We start from the raw sequence: 22,207 nt of genomic DNA on the forward strand, positions 1-22,207 counted from the left end.
TTTTTCAGGCAGCTAGGGCTACCAAATCTGATCATACATATTCTGAGGGATCATCAGATGACTTCCTCACTCCAACAACCTTACACAGTCAAAATAAACTTTTTTTCCCCTATTTTCAACATTTTTACAACAAAGAAAATGAAAAAAGGTGCCTGAATGGTTCTTCTCCTGGTTTGCTTGCAGCGGTAACCAGGAGATTATTCTCAAATTTTCAGAGACTCCAGGGCAATCCTGGAGGGCCAGTAACTCTAATGGTGATCACCTGAAACACTTATTAGGCTTTAGCAAATGTTAGTGAGGGTTCTGTTAATTTTAAAAGGGAAGAATTGATATTTTGATGCAATTTTCTTCTTCCATTTGTTTCTGTTCCCGCGAAGGTTATCATTTTTTGCATCCTAAGATTATATTTTGCAAAAGTTTTCACATTGCAGCAAGCAAATTGTCTTGGGGGTTCCAATACCTGGGACACCAAGTAAAGATGTAAAGATACCTGCAGCATTATGTCTGTACCTACATTTACTCAAAGAACTGCATTTACAGACCGAGACACTTCCACCTGGGCTTATCACAGGAGATTATACGTAAGATTCTATGAGGAACATGGGTGTGTCAGCAAGGTTCCAAGAATTAAGTGGCTTATTCAATAAGAATCCAAATGTACACATACAATGTTCTGTTCTGCACCTCCATTTCAAAAGGGAGGTACCCTTTCTGCTGCACATTAACCTGCAGGCAACTTGTGCAACATGTAAGGCTGTTCCTGTAGTCGTGAAGATCAGCACTTTCACTGAGGAAAGTGATGCTCTTTGGACAGGGTAGATGACTTTTGCCAGGGTTCTTAAGAGCCCAAGGCACAATAGATGACAGTCATGCCTATATCCATCTTGTGTGATTCCATTCCGTTATAACATATATGCTGTTTCTAGTGGCAGTATTGGTTCTGAGCACACACTTCAACATTTCTGTGCCACAGTGCAAACTAATTTTCCCACAAAAAGTGTGCTGTTCAGGTTTTCTGCAATCAAAGAGCAAGTAAAAAGAGGTAAAATTTTCAGCATGTTTGGTGTGCTACTTCCCTGAGGATATTGCAGCTCAGTTTTGGTGTGTGTCATATGTATTATGTATCTATAATAACACAGGTTCAGTGTCTCAAATCCTGCTCTCTGAAAACTGATGGTGTCCGAAAACTAGACATTTAAGCTGCCATACATGACTTTTTGTTATTATTAGATGAGTAGAATAACTTACTGGCTTGTTGGGCTAATGACTAGCTATTGGCTTATTGCACCAGTCTTTTCCGCTTCGAGTGGTCCGAGCAACCCTTGACCTGACCCAGTTCAAACTGCCCAACCAACTCGAACTGCCCAACCCAAAAACCGGAAAGATCCAAAATCTGGCACTGCCTCAGTCCCGAGTGTTACGATGCATAATTATGATTTTACAAATTTTAGAAAAAATGTTTTGAAGGTCACATTTAAACAAAAGTCTTGGCTCCAGGCTACCAGAAAGAAGTGTAGATTTCAATCATCTTTCTTTTGCCTCCCAAGGAGACCAGGATGCATTCCTCTACATATACATTTAAAATTCAATGCGTGTTCCAAAAGAGTAAACAGAAACTCATTGACTAGATGGATTTTCCTTCAAGCGCAAAGACATTAATTGATAAACCACTTCAAGGTGTGAGCAACCTTGGCCTTTTTGATCACTACAGGGGGTAAGGAGAGTTTGGATAACTGTAAGGGAATTACCATTTGCTTTATATGGAAAGTGATTAGGCATTGTTGCATAGGTCACATGCAAAAAGCATTGAAACGTGCAGGAAAAAGGCAGATCCACAGAAAACCATCTTGAAAAGACTTCAACCCAGGGAGAGACAGAGAAAGGCATCTAAAAACAGCTACTGGTCTGCTGTAAAGTAACTAGGCAGCTAACAGTGTCACGCCTGCAGAACAGAAGTAAGGAACCATCTCTCCTCCCTGTAAACCCTGATTTCCCCCGACTTAGCTCATCTGTTAAAGCAACCACTGGAAATTCAACTGTGGAAGCCATTGAAGCTGCAGAGACAATTCAACAATCTGTAAACTTTCACTTCAGACAATGCAAAATCCCAACTTCAAAACATATCAGATAAAAGCAAAAAACTGCGGATGCTGGAAATCCAAAACAAAAACAAAAATACCTGGAAAAACTCAGCAAGTCTGGCAGCATCTGCGGAGAGCAACACAGTTAACGTTTCAAGTCCGAAGGACCCTTCAACAGAACTAAGTAAAAATAGAAGAGAGGTGAAATATAAGCTGGTTTAAGGGGGGGTGGGACAAGTAGAGCCAGTGATAGGTGGAGATAACCAAAAGATGTCACAGACGAAAGGACAAAGACCCAAAATCCACAAACAGGACTGTCCCGGCAGACCGATCGTGTCAGCCTGTTCCTGCCCCACGGAATTCATTTCTTGCTATCTTGACTCCATTCTCTCTCCCCTTGTCCAGTCCCTCCCCACCTACATCCGTGATTCCTCTGACATCCTACATCATATCAACAATTTCCAGTTCCCTGGCCCCAACCGCCTCCTCTTCACCATGGATGTCCAATCCCTCTACGCCTCCATCTCCCACCGGGATGGTCTGAAGGCTCTCCGCTTCTTCCTCGAATAGAGGCCGGAACAATCCCCATCCACCACTACTCTCCTCCATCTGGCTGAACTTGTTCTCACACTAAACAATTTCTCCTTAAACTCCTCTCACTTCCTCCAAATAAAAGGTGTGGCTGTGGGTACCCGCATGGGCCCCAGCTATGCCTGTCTCTTTATGGGGTATGTGGAACATTCCTTGTTCCAGTCCTACTCACGCCTCTCCCACAACTCTTTCTCCAGTACATCGATGATTACTTCGGTGCTGCTTCATGCTCTCGTCTGGACCTGGTAAAATTTATTAATTTTGCTTCCAATTCCCACCCCTCCATCATTTTCACATGGTCCATCTCTGACACTTCCCTTCCCTTCCTTGACCTCTCTGTCTCAATTTCTGGTGATAGACTGTCCACCAATATCCATTACAAGCCTACCGACTCCCACAACTACCTCGACTACAGCTCCTCACACCCTGCTTCCTGTAAGGACTCCATCACATTCTCTCAGTTACTTTGCTTCCGTCGCATCTGCTCTGATGATGCCACTTTCAAAAACAGTTCCTCTGACATGCCTTCCTTCTTCCTTAACCGAGGTTTTCCACCCACGGTGGTTAACAGGGCCCTCAACCGTATCCAGCCCATCTCCCGCGCATCTGCCCTCACACCTTCCTCTCCCTCCCAGAAACATGATAGGGTCCCCATTGTCCTCACTTATCACCCCACCAGCATCCGCATTCAAAGGATCATCCTCCGCCATTTCCACCAACTCCAGCATGATGCCACCACCAAACGCATCTTCCCTTCACCCCCCCTGGTGGCATTCCACAGGGATCGTTCCCTCCGGGACACCCTGGTCCACTCCACCATCACCCCCTACACCTCAACTCCCTCCCACGGCACCTCCCCATGCAACCGCAGAAGGTGCAACACCTGCCCCTTCACTTACCCTCTCCTCACCGTCCAAGGGCCCAAACACTCCTTTCAAGTGAAGCAGCATTTCACTTGCACTTCCTTCAATTTAGTCTACTGCATTCGTTGCTCCCAATGTGGTTTCCTCTACATTGGAGAGACCAAACGCAGACTGGGTGAGCGTTTTGCAGAACACCTTCGGTCTGTCCGCAAGCATTACCCAGATCTCCCTGTCGCTTGCCATTTCAACACACCACACTTCTCTCATGCCCACATGTCTGTCCTTGGCCTGCTGCATTGTTCCAGTGAAGCTCAATGCAAACTGGAGGAACAGCACCTCATCTTCTGACTAGGCACTTTGCAGCCTTCCAGGCTGAATATTGAGTTCAACAATTTTAGATCATGAACTCTCTCCTCCATCCCCACCCCCTTTCCGATCTCCCCCTTTTTTTTCCAATAATTTATATAGATTTTTCTTTTCCCACCTATTTCCATTATTTTTAAATGTATTTCCATCCATTGTTTTATCTCTACCTTTTAGCCTATTTCGATCCCTTCCACCCACCCCACCCCCACTAGGGCTATCTGTACCTTGCTTGCCCTGCTTTCTACCCTTAATTAGCACATTCCTTAGATAATATCACCACCTTCAACACCTCTTTGTCCTTTTGTCTGTGACATCTTTTGGTTATCTCCACCTATCACTGGCCCTCTATCCAGCTCTACTTGTCCCACCGCCCTCCCACCACCCCCCACCTTAAACCAGTTTATATTTCACCTCTCCTCTACTTTTACTTAGTTGTGTTGAAGGGTCATTCGGACTCGAAACGTTAACTGTGTTCCTCTCCGCAGATGCTGCCAGACTTGCTGAGTTTTTCCAGGTATTTTTGTTTTTGTTTCAAAACATATCAGGCCTGCATTGAACAATACAGAGTGAACTTGATTCACGTTTATAGGTATCATTTTCCCTTAATCTGAAACTAATCTTCCTCTGTGTGTGTGTGTTCGTAACTTTGGGCGGGATTTTCCACATCGCCCGCCACCGGGATCTTCTGGTCCCGCTGCGAGTCAATGGACTCCTGGGCGGGGTGCTGCCTCACCCGCGGCGGGTCCCACCCGCAACAGGGCCAGAAAATCCTGGCCTTTGTCTTTTCTGAGATAACTTTTGGAGCAATTGCGTGAAATAAACTAACCTTTTCCTTTTAAGTAAAAAAGCTTTGCTGCTGGGTTTTTTTAATTGAATTTCTCACTCCATGGATAAGAAAATATACACATACACACAAATACATTGCTCATGGACAAGTTTGGGGAAACAACTTTTAAATCATCCAAGACATGAGCTTGCCGATTTTGAGATGCTGTACAGATGCAAAAATGGATACACTTACTTTGGCATTTCACTTGACAGGAGAAAACTTCTTCTCCATTCCTCTTAGTAAATTACCATTCATCACCCCATCTCCATTCTGGTAGCTTGCACCTCAGCACATTCACAGCAGGGTGTCCTTCTGCTCCAAAAAGAAAACCATGCTTATTTGCAGCATCTCCCACAAGATCTTCCAGAACATGCTCAATAAATGGGTGAGTCTTTCCAACAACCAGCATGTACACACTTTCCATCAAATCCAGCCTCAAATTTCCATGGAATTAGAGAAACAACCCCAGCATAAGTTGAACAGGAGATCACTCTGACCTCACAGAAGCTGGCAGGGTGGGCCTGAATGTAGCATGTCTCAAGCCAGGCTGAGAGTTTCTGATGGGGTCTATGGGACAGTGAAGGCAGAATCTTCGAGTGCACAAATTTAACCCATGATATTGCAGGGGGTAGGGTCAAGGGTTTGAATCCACCAACCTGGAATCTCTTTGGCTGCACCTTCTCTAATTAAAAATGGCCTATCTTCTGCAAACAACCTGGCATTTAGGTGTTTAGAGTAACAAATATGAGATTTATCTAGGGATCCAAGCATAAGTTCTGGCCTGGAGCCTGAATCAAAATACAGCTCCACTTGCGATATCAGTCCTTTACAAGGAGGGCAAATTGGACTGATGAAATATGTTTTAGCCAGCTGTGCCAGCTGTGGAAAATGTGACTTGTTAACATCATTGTTCCAAATCACATTACTTTTGGCAGGCGTGTGAGATGTGCCCACAGTGGCACAGGTGTCTGTCACTTACATGCTGTAAGATGGCCTCCTTCTGCCCCCATATACTCTCATGGGTTTAGAAGCAGCTGTTTCCAGCATCAACTCTGCAGAGCTTTCACAACAGACTGCACTTAGGAGTTTTGACCCCACTTATGCAGACAGTAGAAACAATAATCACCAGTTGCTATAGAGGCAGAATATGTTTGCCGCAGGAAAGACCCGGAGAAGGCATAAGAGGCATCTGGAACTTGACAGTGTGGAGGAGGGGCATGGCTGGTAGGTATATTAGGGAAAGTGCCAACTTTTTAAATTTAACTAATTTAACCTTGGTGAGGCCACAGCTGGAGTACTATGTGCAGTTCTAGTTGCCACATTATAGGAAGGATATGATTGCATTGGACGGGGTGCAGAGGAGATTCACCAGGATGTTGCCTGGGGTGAAACATTTAAGTTATGAAGAGAGGTTGGATAGACTTGGGTTGTTTTCGTTGGAACAGAGAAGGCTGAGGGGCGACCTGATCGAGGTGTACAAGATTATGAAGGGCATGGACAGGGTGGATAGGGAGCAGCTGTTCCCCTTAGTTGAAGGGTCAGTCACAAGGGGGCATAAGTTCAAGGTGAGGGGCAGGAGGTTTAGGGGGGATGTGAGGAAAAACTTTTTTACCCAGAGGGTGGTGACGGTCTGGAATGCACTGCCTGGGAGGGTGGTGGAGGCAGGTTGCCTCACATCCTTTAAAAAGTATCTGGATGAGCACTTGGCACGTCATAACATTCAAGGCTATGGGCCAAGTGCTGGTAAATGGGATTAGGTAGGTAGGTGAGGTGTTTCTCACGTGTAGGTGCAGACTCGATGGACCGAAGGGCCTCTTCTGCACTGTGATTTTGTGATTCTGTGATTCTGCATGTAAACTATACAGGGTACTTACTGTTAGCCAGAGGGAAGAGGACCGTTAGCCAGAGGGAAGAGGACCAAAGTGCCCGCTCCTAGTTCACTGGCATCCTGCTCATATGGACTCAGTCCTGCCCATATTAGAAACCTCAAAAAATCTTTGGGGGATACTGGCCTCACATCATGGGTCTCCCTTCTCATTTCATCTTTATTGCGCCTGGGAACTGAACATTCCCCAGGTGCAGTGAAAAGGAAAGTCTACCCTTTAATGTATCACAGATTTGTAATAGAAGTAAGAGGGAATACTTTTCAGCTATTGAGGGAAGCCTAACCTCCTGTCACATTACAACAGTGCCGTCTCAAGAATTATAAACCTGCAGGGTTAATTGTATACTGTGTTATTTGTATGCAGGTGAAGAGCTATGTTAGGAGGAGCAGGCTTGTAAAAATCTATATCCCTTTCAATAAAAGCTTGTAAAAGTGTGTAGGGTGCGATTCAAGTTCTATCCTTTAACACCTGGCTTTCTGAATTAGAACAGCAGGCTCCTGGCCTCAGTCTTTGTTGCCTTTGGTTCAATTACAGATTTTGACAATGTATTCCAGCCCCTGGATTGCCTTGTTTAATCCCTAGCTACTAAGTGGAGGCTGGAAACCAGCAACAGGAGAGTCAAAGAAGCCGCCATTAGCAAATTCCAGTAGCCACCATACACTATTCAGGGTGAGGTATGGAAGATGACACAGTACTGCGGAACACAGTTCCAGGTGACACAGTTCTGAGCTGGGTAGTAAAGTAGGGAGGCTGCCCCACAAATAATTTTAAAAGTAGAGGAAGAAATCAGCTAAAACGGATAAAAAGTGGCAATCTTATGCATGCCTTGTATAATATGGTCAACATGGACCAATGTTGGATTCTGATTGGTCCATGTTGAAAACATGATATCTAGGAACAATCTGCAATGTAGAGACTTAAACATTGACATATATTCCAGTCTTAAATTTTACAAATTAACACTCTTAAGGGAAGATAGGTGCTGCTGTCTGATTCCCATCCTTCACAAATTTCCAGCAATTAAAAATAACAACCAGAAAATTGGAAGGGTCTCAAAATGTATACACTAATCTTGTCAATTGGCTGGGCAGCTTTCCCATTGAATCAGGCTCCATGCCAGCAGCACTAACTCTTAAAAATTTACCTTGCAGGCCGGAATTTTTCAGAAGCGACAGGGATCCCACTGCCGGGGCCAAAAGCGGGGGGTTGGGGGGATGTAGGGCACTCGTGCTAGGGAGTGGGAATTGGCACCTGAGACTGCATTTTGCCAGTGGAAGCCGATTGATTGCCTGCCGCCAGGCCTGCCATCCAATTAAGGATGTGCCAGTTCAATCAGAGGGCCGGCAGCTCAGCAGCTCCACCTGGAGTGGTGAACACTGCTGGGGCTGCACCTGGAAGAGGAGGATGCAGCAATGGATGGGTGCCCTCACAACCAGGTGAGTGAGCTCTGGGGGTGCAAAGGCTTGTCAGGCTGACCCCTTACGAGCTGCTGGGAGTCACTGAGAGCATGTGGCACCATTGCCACGGAGTAACCACTGCCACTGAGAGACCCTTCCAGTGGCCAATTGTGCTCAAAAAGGAGACCCCATCTATTTCCCAGATCCTGCAGGGAAGATACCAGGGTTTATCTGGCGGTCTCTCTACACAGCAGAGCCCTAGTGCCACTGGTAAAATACCAGGGGAGGCAGGGACAGACCCTTAATTGGCCATTTAACTGGCTTAATTGGTCTCCAGGTGGAGTATCTGGCCCCTTTGCCCCTTTCCCAACACTGGGAGACCCCGCCCATTTCCCAGGGGGAGGTGGTGGCATAGTTATATGGTTACTGGACTGGTATTCCAGAGACCCAGGTTAATGCTCTGGGGACACAGTTTTGAATCCCAGCATAGCAGATGGCGAAATTTGAATTCAATAAAATAAAAAATGAAACCATTGTCGACTGTTGTAAAAACCCATCTGGTTCACTAATGTCCTTTAGGGAAAGAGATCTGCTGTCCTTACCTAGTCTGGCCAACATGTGACTCCAGACCCACAGAAATGTGGTTGACTCTTAAGAAATGCCCTCTGAACAAGGGCAATTAGGGATAGGCAATAAATTCTGGCCTAGCCAGTGATACCCACATCCCATGAATTTTTAAAAAACTGGGAAAGTGGCATGGCAGCACAGAGGTGTTGGTCATGCCTGCTGTCACCTTCCAATGCCACTTTTCCAGTCTTCCTGCCTCCAACCCCATCATCAAAGGGTCTAGAAACTCCTGGCCTTTGGTTTTAATAATATCAATAAACATATACATATTCTGAAGATTGTGGTGAAGTTATCTGTTTTAGAATAACATGCTGAGTACAATGTAGAAATTTTTGAGGCAGAAATTTCCTCCCAATATCTGATCACAAAGTCTGCTGCAGTTTTCCTGCTAACTCTATATAGCAGCAGCTACCACCAAACTCATTCACTCAGTGCTAATTGCATTATAATGAGTTCACAAAGATTTCTTTCCCGTAACACCTCTGACCCACTCTGAAAACTAACACTTGTATATAAGAGACATTACTGGTGGCTAGGCAACAGTAGTCAGAGTAGAAGTAGTGCTAAAGGCCATTAAATTCAAAGGACATTTGTCTATTCATCAGTGTTTATGAATATTAACTGTTTTTCTGCTTTTTGCATCTTTATCAATCTAGTTCCATCCTTTTGTTTTCTGCCTCTGCAGCCATTTTCTTCAAAAGACAGAGACATTTTCATTGGCCACTGCAGTTCATCTCTGTTACAGTGGCAAATAAGTTGCCTTTAGGGCAGATAATTCGGCAGGCAACAAGAGCAAGGACAACCTTTGCCTGATGTCACACAATCGTGAACAGTCCATAAAGGACTCTTAAGCTAAATAATTTCTCTGCCCACTACTACACCAGTGCTGTGCTTTTGAACGTGCATCCAATCATTCATATGCTAACATTCCACTCAACTGCCCCATTACCAATGGAAGTTATTCTGATACACTCTGCACTTCTCGCTGAGATTTTCCTTCACTAGGCTACATATCCAAACTGCAAATCAAACATTTTTGATAAGTTTTCTTTAAGGTATATCAAACTAGAAATTAATTTACACCAGTTATCAAGTACCAAATAGAAGCAGGCATCAAAAAATAGAGGTTCGAGGATCACAAGTAATTGTTTATCAAGTTTCATCTAAATAATCCCAGTTTAACTATTCACATTGGTCTGGTCTCACTAAAATGTCTCTCAGTCTCTCTTCATAAATTTTGGGACAGTGTGCATGGAAATATGTGAAAGATGCAATATCCATTTCGGATTACAAAGTGGTCCTACTGTTACAACCTATGGATTACACTGTTGGATAATTAGATATTAGGCAAGATAGGCATAAATTGTTCAACATCTTATGGGAGCGACCAGCCCTGCTACAACTGAGAGAATATCTGAGGCTGACCCAAAGCTTGCAACAAAGATGCACAAATGTCACTGGCCTGAGAGATAGTATCATCTTATGCATATGTACGCCTGCCAGACCACTAGTACTGAGCTGTGAATCTGTTTAGCCACTAATTGGTGAGAATGCAGAACAAATGATTCCAAACAGATCTTGGCAGCTCTGAAAAACAGCCTCATCTTTTCGCTGCTCAAAGCAGTTAGTTACTATGCTGTGCCTATGAGTAACCTTGGATTAGTTTTTGGGGAAGCCTGTGCTACAAATCATGCTGGAGCTGTCAGACGCTACAGGGTCGGTTACATTGTTATATATACATCCACCATGGTGGTGCAAATGCAGTTAATGGACTCCTCCAATTGTCTATCATCTACCACTAATTCTGGGATCTGATCAAACTGCCTGCACACGTGCTTGATATTCTGTAAAGCATCCTTTGTTTAAATAGTGGACCCTAAGATCTGTATCCTGAGATTCCTCAATTAAGAATAGACTCTTCTATCCCATCAAATAGCAATGGTGTCTCCTCACCTACCATCTCCTCACTTTACTTTGTGCATCTATCTGCATGTGACGTGCCCTCAATCTATTAAACCAATCCCATGTGCTTGTCTCCAAGCTGCTGCCTATGAGGTGAGATGTGGTGTAGTGGTAATTTTGCTGGCCTAGTAATCCAGAGGCCCAGGTTAATGTTCTAGGGACATGGGTTCAAATCTCACCATTGCAGCTGGTAGAATTTAAATTCAATTAATAAACCTGGAATTGAAAGCAAGTCTCAGTAATGGTGACCATGAAATCATTGCCAATTGTTGCAAAAATCCATCTGGTTCACTAATATCTTTTAGGGAAGGAAATCTGCCATCCTTACCTGGCCTGGCCTACATGTGACTCCAGACCCATAGCAATTTGGTTGACTCTTAACTGCCCTCTGAAATGACCTAGCAAGGTTAGTTCAAGGGCAATTAGGGATGGGCTACAAATGCTGGCATTACCAGCGATGCCCACATCCTATGAAAAAGTAAAGAATGTAATGACAGAACGAATGAAGTGGTATTGAATAAAGCTAAAGTTGAGAACTCTGGTTCTTCAAGCTACTTCTCGTGCTGGAGTTATTCTAGGAGAACAAAAATACAGAGGAGAGGTTAGCAGGAGTAGCAGAGCTATGAAGCTCCAGAGCTTGGAAGAAGACATAGGCCAGAATTTTTAGCCCGTCGGGCGGGCATGCTGAATGAGTGCAACATGACATGCGATGATGTCAGGCGAGCGTCCTGATGCCATTGCGCATGTTCACGATGTCTCAGTTGGTCGGCGCACGCGGGAGTTGGCAGCGCACTCACCGACAACTGAAAAGCTTATTAAGGCCATTAAAGTAATAATTGAATTAAATTTTTCGCCGCCCATCCAACCTTATGGTTGGCGGGCAAGGGAAAATGCCAAGCAGCCTTTGGATATTTTAGGAAACCTCATCCACAGGTGGGATAAGGTTTCCAACAGCTATTAAAAATTAAATAAAAATTTAAACATTTCATTAATAACATGTCCCTGCTCATGTGACAGAGTCACATGAGGGGACATGTTTTTTTTAACAATTTAAAACTTTTTATTTTTATTTCTTAAAATCTTCAGCTCCCTGAGGCAGCTCTGTGCCTCAGGGAGCTTTTCCTGTGCACATCTGCACACATGCATGAACTTGTGCACTCGCCCTCCTCCTCCTCCTCCTCCTCCCCCACCCCCACCCCCACCCCCACCCCGACATGGGCAGGGCTGAGCACTGCCCCACGCGTTTCACGCTCGGCCAGCCTTAATTAGTCTGCCAGCCCAATGAGGGCAAAATCCTGGCCATAAACTTAAGCATTGTTAATGCATTGAGAGGACAGATCTTACCTGAATAGCAAGAACTGAGAACCAGAATTTTACTAACCAACCTGTAGCTGGCAATGCCCTTCCTAAATTTCCATTCCTGGGGAGGCAGTGGCATTGTCACTAGACTAGTAGTATTCCAGAGACCCTGTGTAATGCTCTGGGGACCCAGGTTCAAATCCCACCATGGCAGATGGTGAAATTAGAATTTAATAAATGTCTGAAATTAAAAGTCTGGTGATCACCATGAAACCATTGCGGCTTGTCATAAAAGCCCATCTGGTTCACTGGTACTCTTTAGGGAAGGAAATCTGCTGTCTTTACCTAGTCTGAACTGCATGTTCAGGCTCATAGCTATGTGGTTTACTCTTAAATGCCCTCTGATAGGCAATAAATGCTGGCCTAGCCAGGGACGCCCACATCCAATGAATAAAAGAAAAATTTACAATGCCAGAAGGAAGCAATGGTAAAAACTGGGAAATAAGTATGCTTTGGTCTTGTATTCCTTAAAATGGAACACCTGGGAAATAAGAGTACTGGTCTGAGCTGTTTTTTTCCTTCTGGGATGCTGTCTCCTTGGGTTGGTCTAGCATTTCCATGTCATCCTTCTCAAAACAGATGGAAGAGTGAGATTCTCTTCCGTGGCATTTTTCTGCCTAATGTTATATGTAGTTTTCTCCTTTAAGCAGAAAATAAGTCTGAAGGAATTTTGTTTACCATTAAATGGAATGCAACCAATTTGTGAGTAAGCATTGGTTAATGTGTGTGAGAATAGGCACAGGAAATTAATATATACAAAAGTGACTCTTTTATATCTTTAGGCTGTGAATGAAGAACAATTTGAGAAGAAGAGGGTGTGGATGTCTCAAGCTTCCTTGTGGACATTTCGGGGCCTAGGTGCATGTTGTGGATTACAGGAGATGCAATGGGCTGGAAGTTGAAAATGCATTTTTAACCTTATTTTGGTTCAACTTATGATGGTCTCCACCTCTAAATGTGCTTTCTGTCAGAAAATATTTCCCATAGGGCAACTTCCCTTTATCACCATGGGTCCACCATTCCCCACCATAGCATCCATCTGAGACACCCCATCACAACATCCCTTTGGCCAACATCCTACAATAAAAGCTACCAACAGACACATTTTCATTAACATCTTTATCCAAAAACACATCCAACTATACAAACAAAATTGAACTATTCAGCCTAATCACCCTTGACCTGAGTGGCTTGCTATGCCATTTCAGGTGGCAGTTAAGAGTCAACCACATTACTGCTGGGTATTTCCAGCATTTTCTCTTTTTATTTTAGTGACAGGAGGCTGTCTGGCAGACCTGCACCAAGCATCCCAGTGTGAGTGTCCATAAGCGTTCTCCCGAATGACTCCCCATTGAAGTCCTCATTGAGTATCCTGTAACAGAACTCGTCTGCAACCTCAGCTTTCAGTGAGCTGTCACATGAGCTATCCTTTCCCCTTGGCCTCGCTGCAGCACTCTCATGCCCGATGACTTATCACATGCAGATCCTGATTCTGTACTAGCCTTCCAGTATCTGTGCTAGTTGATGCGAGTGTCAGATCAGTGACAGTGCTTCTTCATCAGAGGTCTGGTGCAGTCTCTCTTTTTCCCCTAGGGCTGCTGTGACTGAGCAGATGACAGTTTTTTGGATATCTGTAAACAGGATATCTGAGGGGAGGTTGGGATAGGGGATGGGAAATAAAGCAAGAAGCTCATGGCCACACCACCTGTTGCTTGCACACCATGCCAGATAGCAGGATGAGGGTAAGGTCATGTTAAGAACGGGCATAAGCAGTAACATACTGTCATCCTGAACGGTCTCAGCAATGGCGGATGTTACAGGCTCTATCGCAGCTGACCCCGTGACGCACAGTGCCATCTCCTCCGTTGGGCTCAGGGGTGAAGGTGTGCCTGCCCCCACACTAATTTAGCTTTGCTCCCTCCTATTGTGGACAAGCAACCTTTCCCTGCAAGAAGGGAGCCATTGGACCCCTCCCCACTTGGTCATAACAGAAATTTGGGGAATCTACATCTGTGATAAAACCCACAGATAAATGAGAAATTGAAACTGGAAACCAAATTGATCCCTGGAAATAATTTTAAAACTTCAATACAGGTTTTCATGTGGGTTGCTGTGCTAAGGTACTTAAAAATGTTCACATTCAAAACCAAAACTAGAACGGAGTGAGGTAACTTGGGATAATTTAAAAGCCCTATCCATTGACAAGTTATGGAATATAGCTAAGCATTCAAAGATAGATATCTGAACAAAAGCTAAGAAATCTGAAATCCTACCACTAGATGTTAATGATCACCCAGACCCACCTAGACAATACCTAACAGGGATCTAAAAGGAAAAAGGGGCCAGAAGGCACCAGGCTTTGAAACAACTCCTTCACAAAGCCAGACCCCAACACTAAAGAAAGAGTCAAAACCCATAATGCAAGGTTATTTCAATGGAGCCTGTTTTGCAACTTTATCACTTAAGATTACCCACATTATAGAAAAAGATGATGTGACAGCTGATGCTTTATCCAGAGTTAACTCGGCACAGATTTGTCCTGGACAAAAACTTAAACAGCATAGGTGTAATAGTGTAAGGTTAAGATGTGAGGGTTCGGGGATGAATGTGTGCACGTATTTTTTTTATTAGAACCTTATAATGAAATGTTCCTGTGGTCACGTTTCATTTTGTGTGCTGTTAGGAAAGAAGTTCCATGGTTTTGACCTGACAGTAAAGGAGTAGCGAGATCGTTCCAAGTCAGGATGTTGTGTAACTTGAAGAGAAACTTGCAGGTGGTGGTGTTCCCATATGCCTGCTGACTGTGTCCTTCTAGGTAGAGGTCGTGGGTTTGGATGGCACTTCTCACACATGGACTGCAGTGGTTCAAGAAGCCAGCTCACCGCCACCTTCTCAAGGGCAATTAGGGATGGGCAATAAATACTGGCCTTGCTATCGACACCCACATCCCATAAATAATTGAAAAGAGGGGGCCTGACGAGTTGCTGCAGTGCATGTTGTACATGTTGCACACAGTTAGTGGTGCTCAGATGGTGAAGGGCGTGAATTTTTAAGGTGGTGAATTGGGTGTCAATCAAGCAGAGTACTTAACCCTGGATAGTGCTGAGCTTCTTATATGTTTTTGGAGCTGCTCTCATCCAGGCAAGTGGAGAGTAATCCATCACACTCCTGGCTCCTTGAAGGTGGCGGACAGATTTCAGAGAGTCAGGGAGTTAGTTACTGGCCGCAGAATTCACAGCCTATGACTTCCCCTGCAGCCACAATATTTATATGGCTGATGCAGTTAAATTTCTGGTCAATGGTAACCACCAGGATATTTATGGCGATTTAATTGGGATGTTTCAGATGGTCAAATGATATAAATAGAGAAAAACGATTCCCTCTGGGGAGTGTCTACCTTACATTTTGCGCTAGGTTTTTCAGGGGTGAGTCAGGAAGCCCTTATTCATATAAATAGTAGTGTCATGAAGAAGTGCTTATTCAAATGATGTTTTTAATTCACCAGCTAAAAAAAAGAGTTTTTTTAAAAAAAAGACTTCTTAAAACACAGACTAAACGTGACCTGAGATAACAACCAAAGATGGCTACCCCAATTTACATTACTGCACACCCCACATTCCAATCCATTGGAATGGAGACAGCAAGCCTGCAGAGCCCACCAAAGACAATGACCTCCTGCAGAATGTGAAGGACACACATCCCCTGTCCCAATAACAAGGCATTAAGGTAATCACTTGAGGTATGCAACTATTGGAGATGAACCATTAAGAATAATCACTTGGACAAAGGGACCCTTGCTAAGATAGCTTTCCAGACATGAGCTAATCAAGTTACCCTTAATATAAATGGACAATGACTTTAATTGGATTCCCTGGCAGTTGGAAAAGGAAGATCACATGACAAGTCAGCCCTTTGTAGGTTTTAAGTAGATGTTTTCTCAGCAACTGAGAAGTTGGGATATAAGAGCCAGTTAGGTTCCCTCCTGCTTCTCTCTCTCTCACCCCAACCTGCCTGGCAAGCTTTTAGTCTTGTTTGCTGGCTGTGACCATCCTGGGATGCCACTGCTGCAAACAGAGACTTCTTAAAAGAAATTCAGCCCAGCACTAAAGTCTCCAGAAAAACAATCAAATTGGCTGACTGCACCTTTAAATTAGATGCATCAGGACCACCAAAGGAAAGTCTGAAGCCAGCCAAATCACCAAACTCCAGACTGTATATTCCTTTTCACTTTTTGTGGACTCTAACTTGGCCAAGCTATCCTTCCCCACTCTAATCTGCATTTGTGTATGAAGTTCGGATGTGCATGTGTAAAAGTCATGTATATTTTACTATTTTACTTAGATCAGTTTATGTATAATAAACCTAACCTCTTTATTTGTTAAACTCAAGAAAGCCTGTCTGATGGTTCTTTTGTGATCACAGCACATAAGCAGTTAAGTACTCATTCAATTGACAATTATATCCTTTTCAAACAAAAAACTGTTGTGGTCAAACAAGCAGGGGGAAATGAGGGGAGACATTCTACCTCTCCTCACTTGATTGTAACAGTAGTGAAAAATCTTTTCATTCTAGATCAATTGAAAATTTCAAAACTGAGAGCGATGGATTTTTGCTAGATAATGGCATTAAGGGATATAGAGCCAAGGTCGAGTTAAGCCACAGATCAGCCATAATCTAATTGAATGGCAGAGAGGCAAAAGAGGATGAATGGTCCACTCCTGTTACTATATTCCAATGCATTCTGCCAAGATAAAGCACAAACTTTAGATCAATAACATAAATGGCATAATGAACAGTGTACATTTTTCATAGTGAAAGTATAAATTCTCCTACAGTCCTTGGTCACAAAAACAATAAAAACTCAACCTGCTTTCTTTCTAAATATGGGTGCTAAGATGGAAGATTTCCTTATCTAGATTAATCCTTCAACTGATTCATATTTTAAAAGACAGATAGCTTTTTTCTTGCTGGTTGCCAAGATTAGATACATTCTGAGACTGGGAGAGAAAAACTGCTCCTCTGTGAACAGCTCTCCCTTAAATCTCTCAGAAGCAAACTCAGCCCATCAAACTGTCACTACAAATTATTATCTTGAGGTGAGAACTTACCTTTTGATGAGGTTTTAAAATATTTGTCTGGCTAAGCTCCCTGTTCTGTGAATGGATAGGAACAATGTTCTGGACCATCAGGTGCCAAGGAGTAATCTACTTAGAATAGCACAAACTGCTTCAAATTATAGGTAACAACTCCCCACCGAAGAACTAATTATCATTTCAAATCAATATTGCAACCAGACAAGCTATATTGATTGAATAAACCATTTTGGTTCATGTATGATGCATTCTTGTGTGCAGGAGTACAGTGGCCAACACAGGTGCTACCAACTACACCATGAACTTTGAGAAATCCTGCTATTTGGAATAATTGATGAGCTCACTCCTTTGTGCTCTTTTACCTATGTCACCTGCTTTATGCATTGCATCAGTTTCCACGCTTACGCTGACAATACCAGTTCTACCTCACAACCAAATTTTTCAATCCCTCCACTACCTCTATAATGTCAGACTGCTAGCCCAAAAACCAGTACTGAACAGAAAATATTCCTCCAATTAAATATTGGGATGAGAAACTGCATTCACTAGCCATTGATCCCATCACTCCCACTAGCAACTGTCTGAGGCTGAACTAGACTGTTTGCAACCTTGATGACATATTTGACCCTGAGATGAGCATGCAACAACATATTCACATCACCACTAAGACTGCCTATTTCCACCTCTGTAATATAACCTGATTCCAACACTGCTCAGCTCATCTGCTGCTGAAAACTTCAGCCATGCCTTTGTTACCATTTGACTTGACTATTTTAATGTACTAATGTGCAGTCTAGATGATAATTCCTCCATCATGCCTTCAGTCGTCAAAGCCCTAAACTCTGAGGTTACTTCCCCAAACCTCTCTTCCTCTCTACCTTTTTTTACCTTCCTTAAAATGTTACTTAAAGCCTACCTATATATATATATATATACATATATATATATATGTGTGTGCAAAGGAGCAATAGTTGGTCCATGAAAATATTCCAGCTGAACTGCCTGTCTGTGCAAGGACCGCATCCTCCTCCACCCCAGTCTATACCACCTACCCCCTTTGCTCCCCGCAACCCTCCCCACCATCCTCCAGCCCCCTGCTTCTGCTCACCTTTGCCCTCCCAGATCTGAGTAAACTGGTCTTTACTTTCTGGAGTTTAGAAGAATGAGAGGGGATCCAATTGAATCATACATGATTCTGAAGGGGCTTGACAGGGTAGACACTGAGAGGTTGTTTCCCCTGGCTGGGGAATCTAGAATACAGGGGCACAGTCTCAGAATAAGGGACCAATCATTTAGAACTGAGATGAGGAGAAATGTCTTCACTTGCAGCGTTGTGAATTTTTGGAATTCTCTACCTCAGAGAGTTGTGGATGCTTCCTCGTGAAGTATACTTAAGACTGGAACAGTTAGATGTTTGATCTCTCAAGAAATCAACATATATGGGAAACCAGTGGGAAGGTAGAGTTGGGGCAGAAGATGATCGTGATTGTATTGAATGGCAGTGTAGGCTCAAATGGCCATATTATCTACTCCTGTCCTTATTTCTTATGTTCTTATCTGACCTGTCAGCCAGCTCAGCTTGAGAGCCTGCAGATTTCCTCTCATAGCCAGAAAGCCGCAGTGGGACACCCATTTGGTGCATTCCAGCTCACTGGCAGCATTTGAATGAGGACCAAATCTTAAAATGGTTTAAACCTCCTGATGCTAGCTATGCACACAGCTGCTAGGATGAATGTGTGTCCATGTCAGATGGAAGTTGATGATTGTCCTCCCTGCACCTTCACTATTAATTAATTATGTAATTGGATTCTACAGTTTTAAATAAATATTAATTTTATCATTCTCTGCACTTTTTATTCATAATATCTATAGAGAAATATTCAAATAAGAGCAGGCACATCTAAATAAAACAGTTCAGAGGAGTCACAATAACTGCATAATACAGCAGTTAAAAATAGGCAATCTGATCATTTATAACAGATAGGAGCTCTCTAAACAACATAGCCATTTTTTCCACAAAGCTGACAGCTTTCCAATTTAACATGACACATACTTGGATTAAGCAGTTGCTGAAATGGATAGAGCCTCTGTAAATATTGCAGAGGAACACTACAAGCAAAGTGAACCTGCACCTAATTTAAGTATTCCTAAAAATATGGATCATCATTAAATAACAACAGCAACAATAAATGGCATTAAAGTTATACATTTAATGGAGGAACATGCCAACACTACTACACAAATAGGTATTACAAGATAAGATGTCAGTCCAGGAAGGGAAAAATTGGAGGGTGGAGGTGAAAAAGTTGGTTGGAGAGATTTTGGAAGATAAATATAATGGCGGAAAGGTTTAGGGTAACAGTTCTATGGACTAGGACCCAGATCACCAAAGGCAATACATCAGTTCACCAATGTAGAATTGAACAGAAATTCTTGATGGTAACTGAAGCAAATTGCATGGACTTACATAGAATTTACAGCACAGAAAACAGGCCTTATAGATAAGCTCATCTATGCTGATGTTTATGCTCCACATGAACTTCGTCCCATCCTATTTCTTGTAACCCTATCAACAAAACCTTCGATTCCAATCTTTCTCGTGTATTTATCCAGCTTCCCCTTAAATGCATCTATGCTATTTGCTCCATAACGCTCTGGGTAAAGAAGTTTCTCCTTGTATTCCTGATTGGATTTATTATTGACTATCATATTTATGAACCCTGGTTTTGGAGTCCTCAATAAGTGAAATTACCTTCTCTACATCTATCCTATCATAGCCCTGCATAATATTAAAGACCTCCATCAAATTGCCCCTCAGTCTTTTTTCTAAAAAACTGCAGCTTGTTCAATCTTTCTTGGCATTCTAACCTCTCAGTTCTGGTATCATCCTTGTAATTTATTTTAATCCTCCAGTGTGTCTATATCCTTCTGCGAATGTGGAGACTAGAACTGTGTATAGTACTTGAAGTACGGCGGGGCCAAGGTTCGAGATGAGTTTAGCAGAGCTTCTCTGTTTTTCAATTCTATTCCTCTAGAAATGAGCCCCAGTGCTTTGTTTGATTTTTTAAAAGGCTTTGCTGACCTGCAATGCCACTTTTCATGATTTGTGAATCCCTACTCCTAAATCCTGTTGTTCTCTATCTAGACTCCTACTTTACAAATTCGTCAGTGTTTAAGAAATAATCACTATAATGTTTAAACAGTTGGAAATAGCTAATACCCACAAACTGAATGATAAAATATTTCAAAGAAAAGTCTTTGTTAATGGGTAAAATGGCTTTAGCGATTTTCATGATTTCCTTTCTCCTGGAAGAAAGGATTTCAGTGTTTAACATTCCTAGGTTTGACGGCAAGGATTGTTCATGAAGAGACGCCACGGCTTACAACACTTGAATTCGACATTAGAAGTTCCTAAATTGATTAGACAGAAGCAGTTACTCCGGACTATCGTACCCTGCTCGAGAACTTAAAAACAAAGACACCTATTTGTTAGAGATGTCACTGAAACATTCCTACTGGGTGTTTAGTGCATGGAATTGTGTAACATGTTTCAATCTTTGAAACTTTACTACAATTATTATACCTTCAATAAATTACCAGAAAAATTTTTTTATTATCTTCAACAAAAAACATGAAATAAATGTTGTAGACAGCTATAGGTATTAACTTTTGAGTAAAACAGCATCCAAACGCGGTTTGATAAACAAAATGTGTCTTTCCTTTACTAATGAATTACATAAATGCAAAAAACGTGCAGGTCTGTAATACAGGGCGAAACTACTTACCGATAGTTGTGATCACAGTGATGGCGAAATAGAAAGATCCGGCGAATTTCCACTGGACCCCAGCTTTATGCGGCTTGAGTTTCAAGACAACCAGCTCGAGTTCCTCATAGTTCTTCTCGCTCAGGTTATATTTGGTCATGAGCTCAAACCTCCTTTCTTCCAGGTTCTTCTTCTCCGAGGTCTCCTGCTTGGACTCCAGGGCATCGAAGACGGCGGCTCCGACCAGCAGGTAGGTGAAGGTGCAGACAATGAGGGCGAGAGTCCGCACGTTCTGGCGCTTCATGGCGCCGCTCCGGGAGCCGCTGGACTCATGATGCACAGGAGAAGACTTGAGATCGCGGCGGAGCGACAACCCACACGCTCGAACACTGGGAGCTGTCTTTCAGCACCGTCTTGCCATGTCGCCACGCCTACACTGCTGCTGCTTCTAGCCATATTAGGGGAAGGGGGTGGGGAGGGGGGGGGTGGAGAGCTGATTCTCACCAGGGCAATTGCAGAAAAGGCACGCACCCTAATCGGTATGCAAATCTATACTGGGAAATATAGATGCATTGAAGGGAAATTGGTGTGTTACAATGGCAGCTGTAAGCTGTTGCAAAGCTTATAAAGTGGATCTCCATACTCCCCACACAGTGAGTCTTGGGTACGAATGCGGACACAATGCCGCATGGGTTTTACACATTTGAAAGAAAACAACAAAAATAGACGCAAACTATGTTGGTGATTGGTTTAGGCGGATGTTATATTCGAAATTCGTAATCCGAGAAGTTCACGTAATTGACCAATAAACATTGATGTCAATCATTAGTCAGGGGTAATAAAAAATGCATTGGTGTAATTATTGTTTCCACTCGCACTTCCTCATATATCTAAAACTGGCGGATTGGGGTCTGTAATTGTATACTGCACGCTTCGCACTATCCTTCAGCACCACTTCGTCAATGCTCGTTAAACAATTGGCTGTGTGTGTGTTTGTGTGTATGTGTGTGAATATTGCTTAGCGTTTGGTATTTTTAACCTTAAGTCAACTAAGAATAGAAAACAAAAGGTTACCCTATAATAAACTGTACCGTGAGCTTTCATATCTCATGCCGCTGCCCCACCGGGCGTGATTACAGTTATTCGCTGTAGATGTATCCTTGAGACTAATTTTTATGCATGCGGCTAGATGTTTATTCGCTTATATGAGAATTGACAGGAGATTAATTAACAGTTGTTATTTAAAATTACTGGCGGTTATTGTGAATTTTATTAACTAATTCAATTCTAAATCTACGCATGAAATTTGTGAAGCTTTATTCAGCAATTTAGAGTAATATGCATTGTTCTATTTATTGGGGGGGGGCGGCTTGTGTTTTGCACCAATCT

At 42.9% G+C, this 22,207-nt stretch overlaps 1 protein-coding gene across 1 annotated transcript in view; it reads right to left on the reverse strand.

The window, feature by feature from the left end:
* Positions 1 to 21,122, reverse strand: part of kcnk3a (potassium channel, subfamily K, member 3a) — an 84,234-nt gene extending 63,112 nt beyond the window's left edge. Inside the window, exon 1 of the mRNA XM_078541310.1 lies at positions 20,840 to 21,122. Coding sequence (XP_078397436.1) covers positions 20,840 to 21,122 — 283 coding nt within the window. The remainder of the gene's footprint in view (positions 1 to 20,839) is intronic.
* Positions 21,123 to 22,207: the final 1,085 nt, after the last annotated feature.

This window comes from Cetorhinus maximus, chromosome 5 (genome assembly GCF_964194155.1).
Source record: "Cetorhinus maximus chromosome 5, sCetMax3.hap1.1, whole genome shotgun sequence".
In the NCBI taxonomy this organism is placed as follows: domain Eukaryota; kingdom Metazoa; phylum Chordata; class Chondrichthyes; order Lamniformes; family Cetorhinidae; genus Cetorhinus; species Cetorhinus maximus.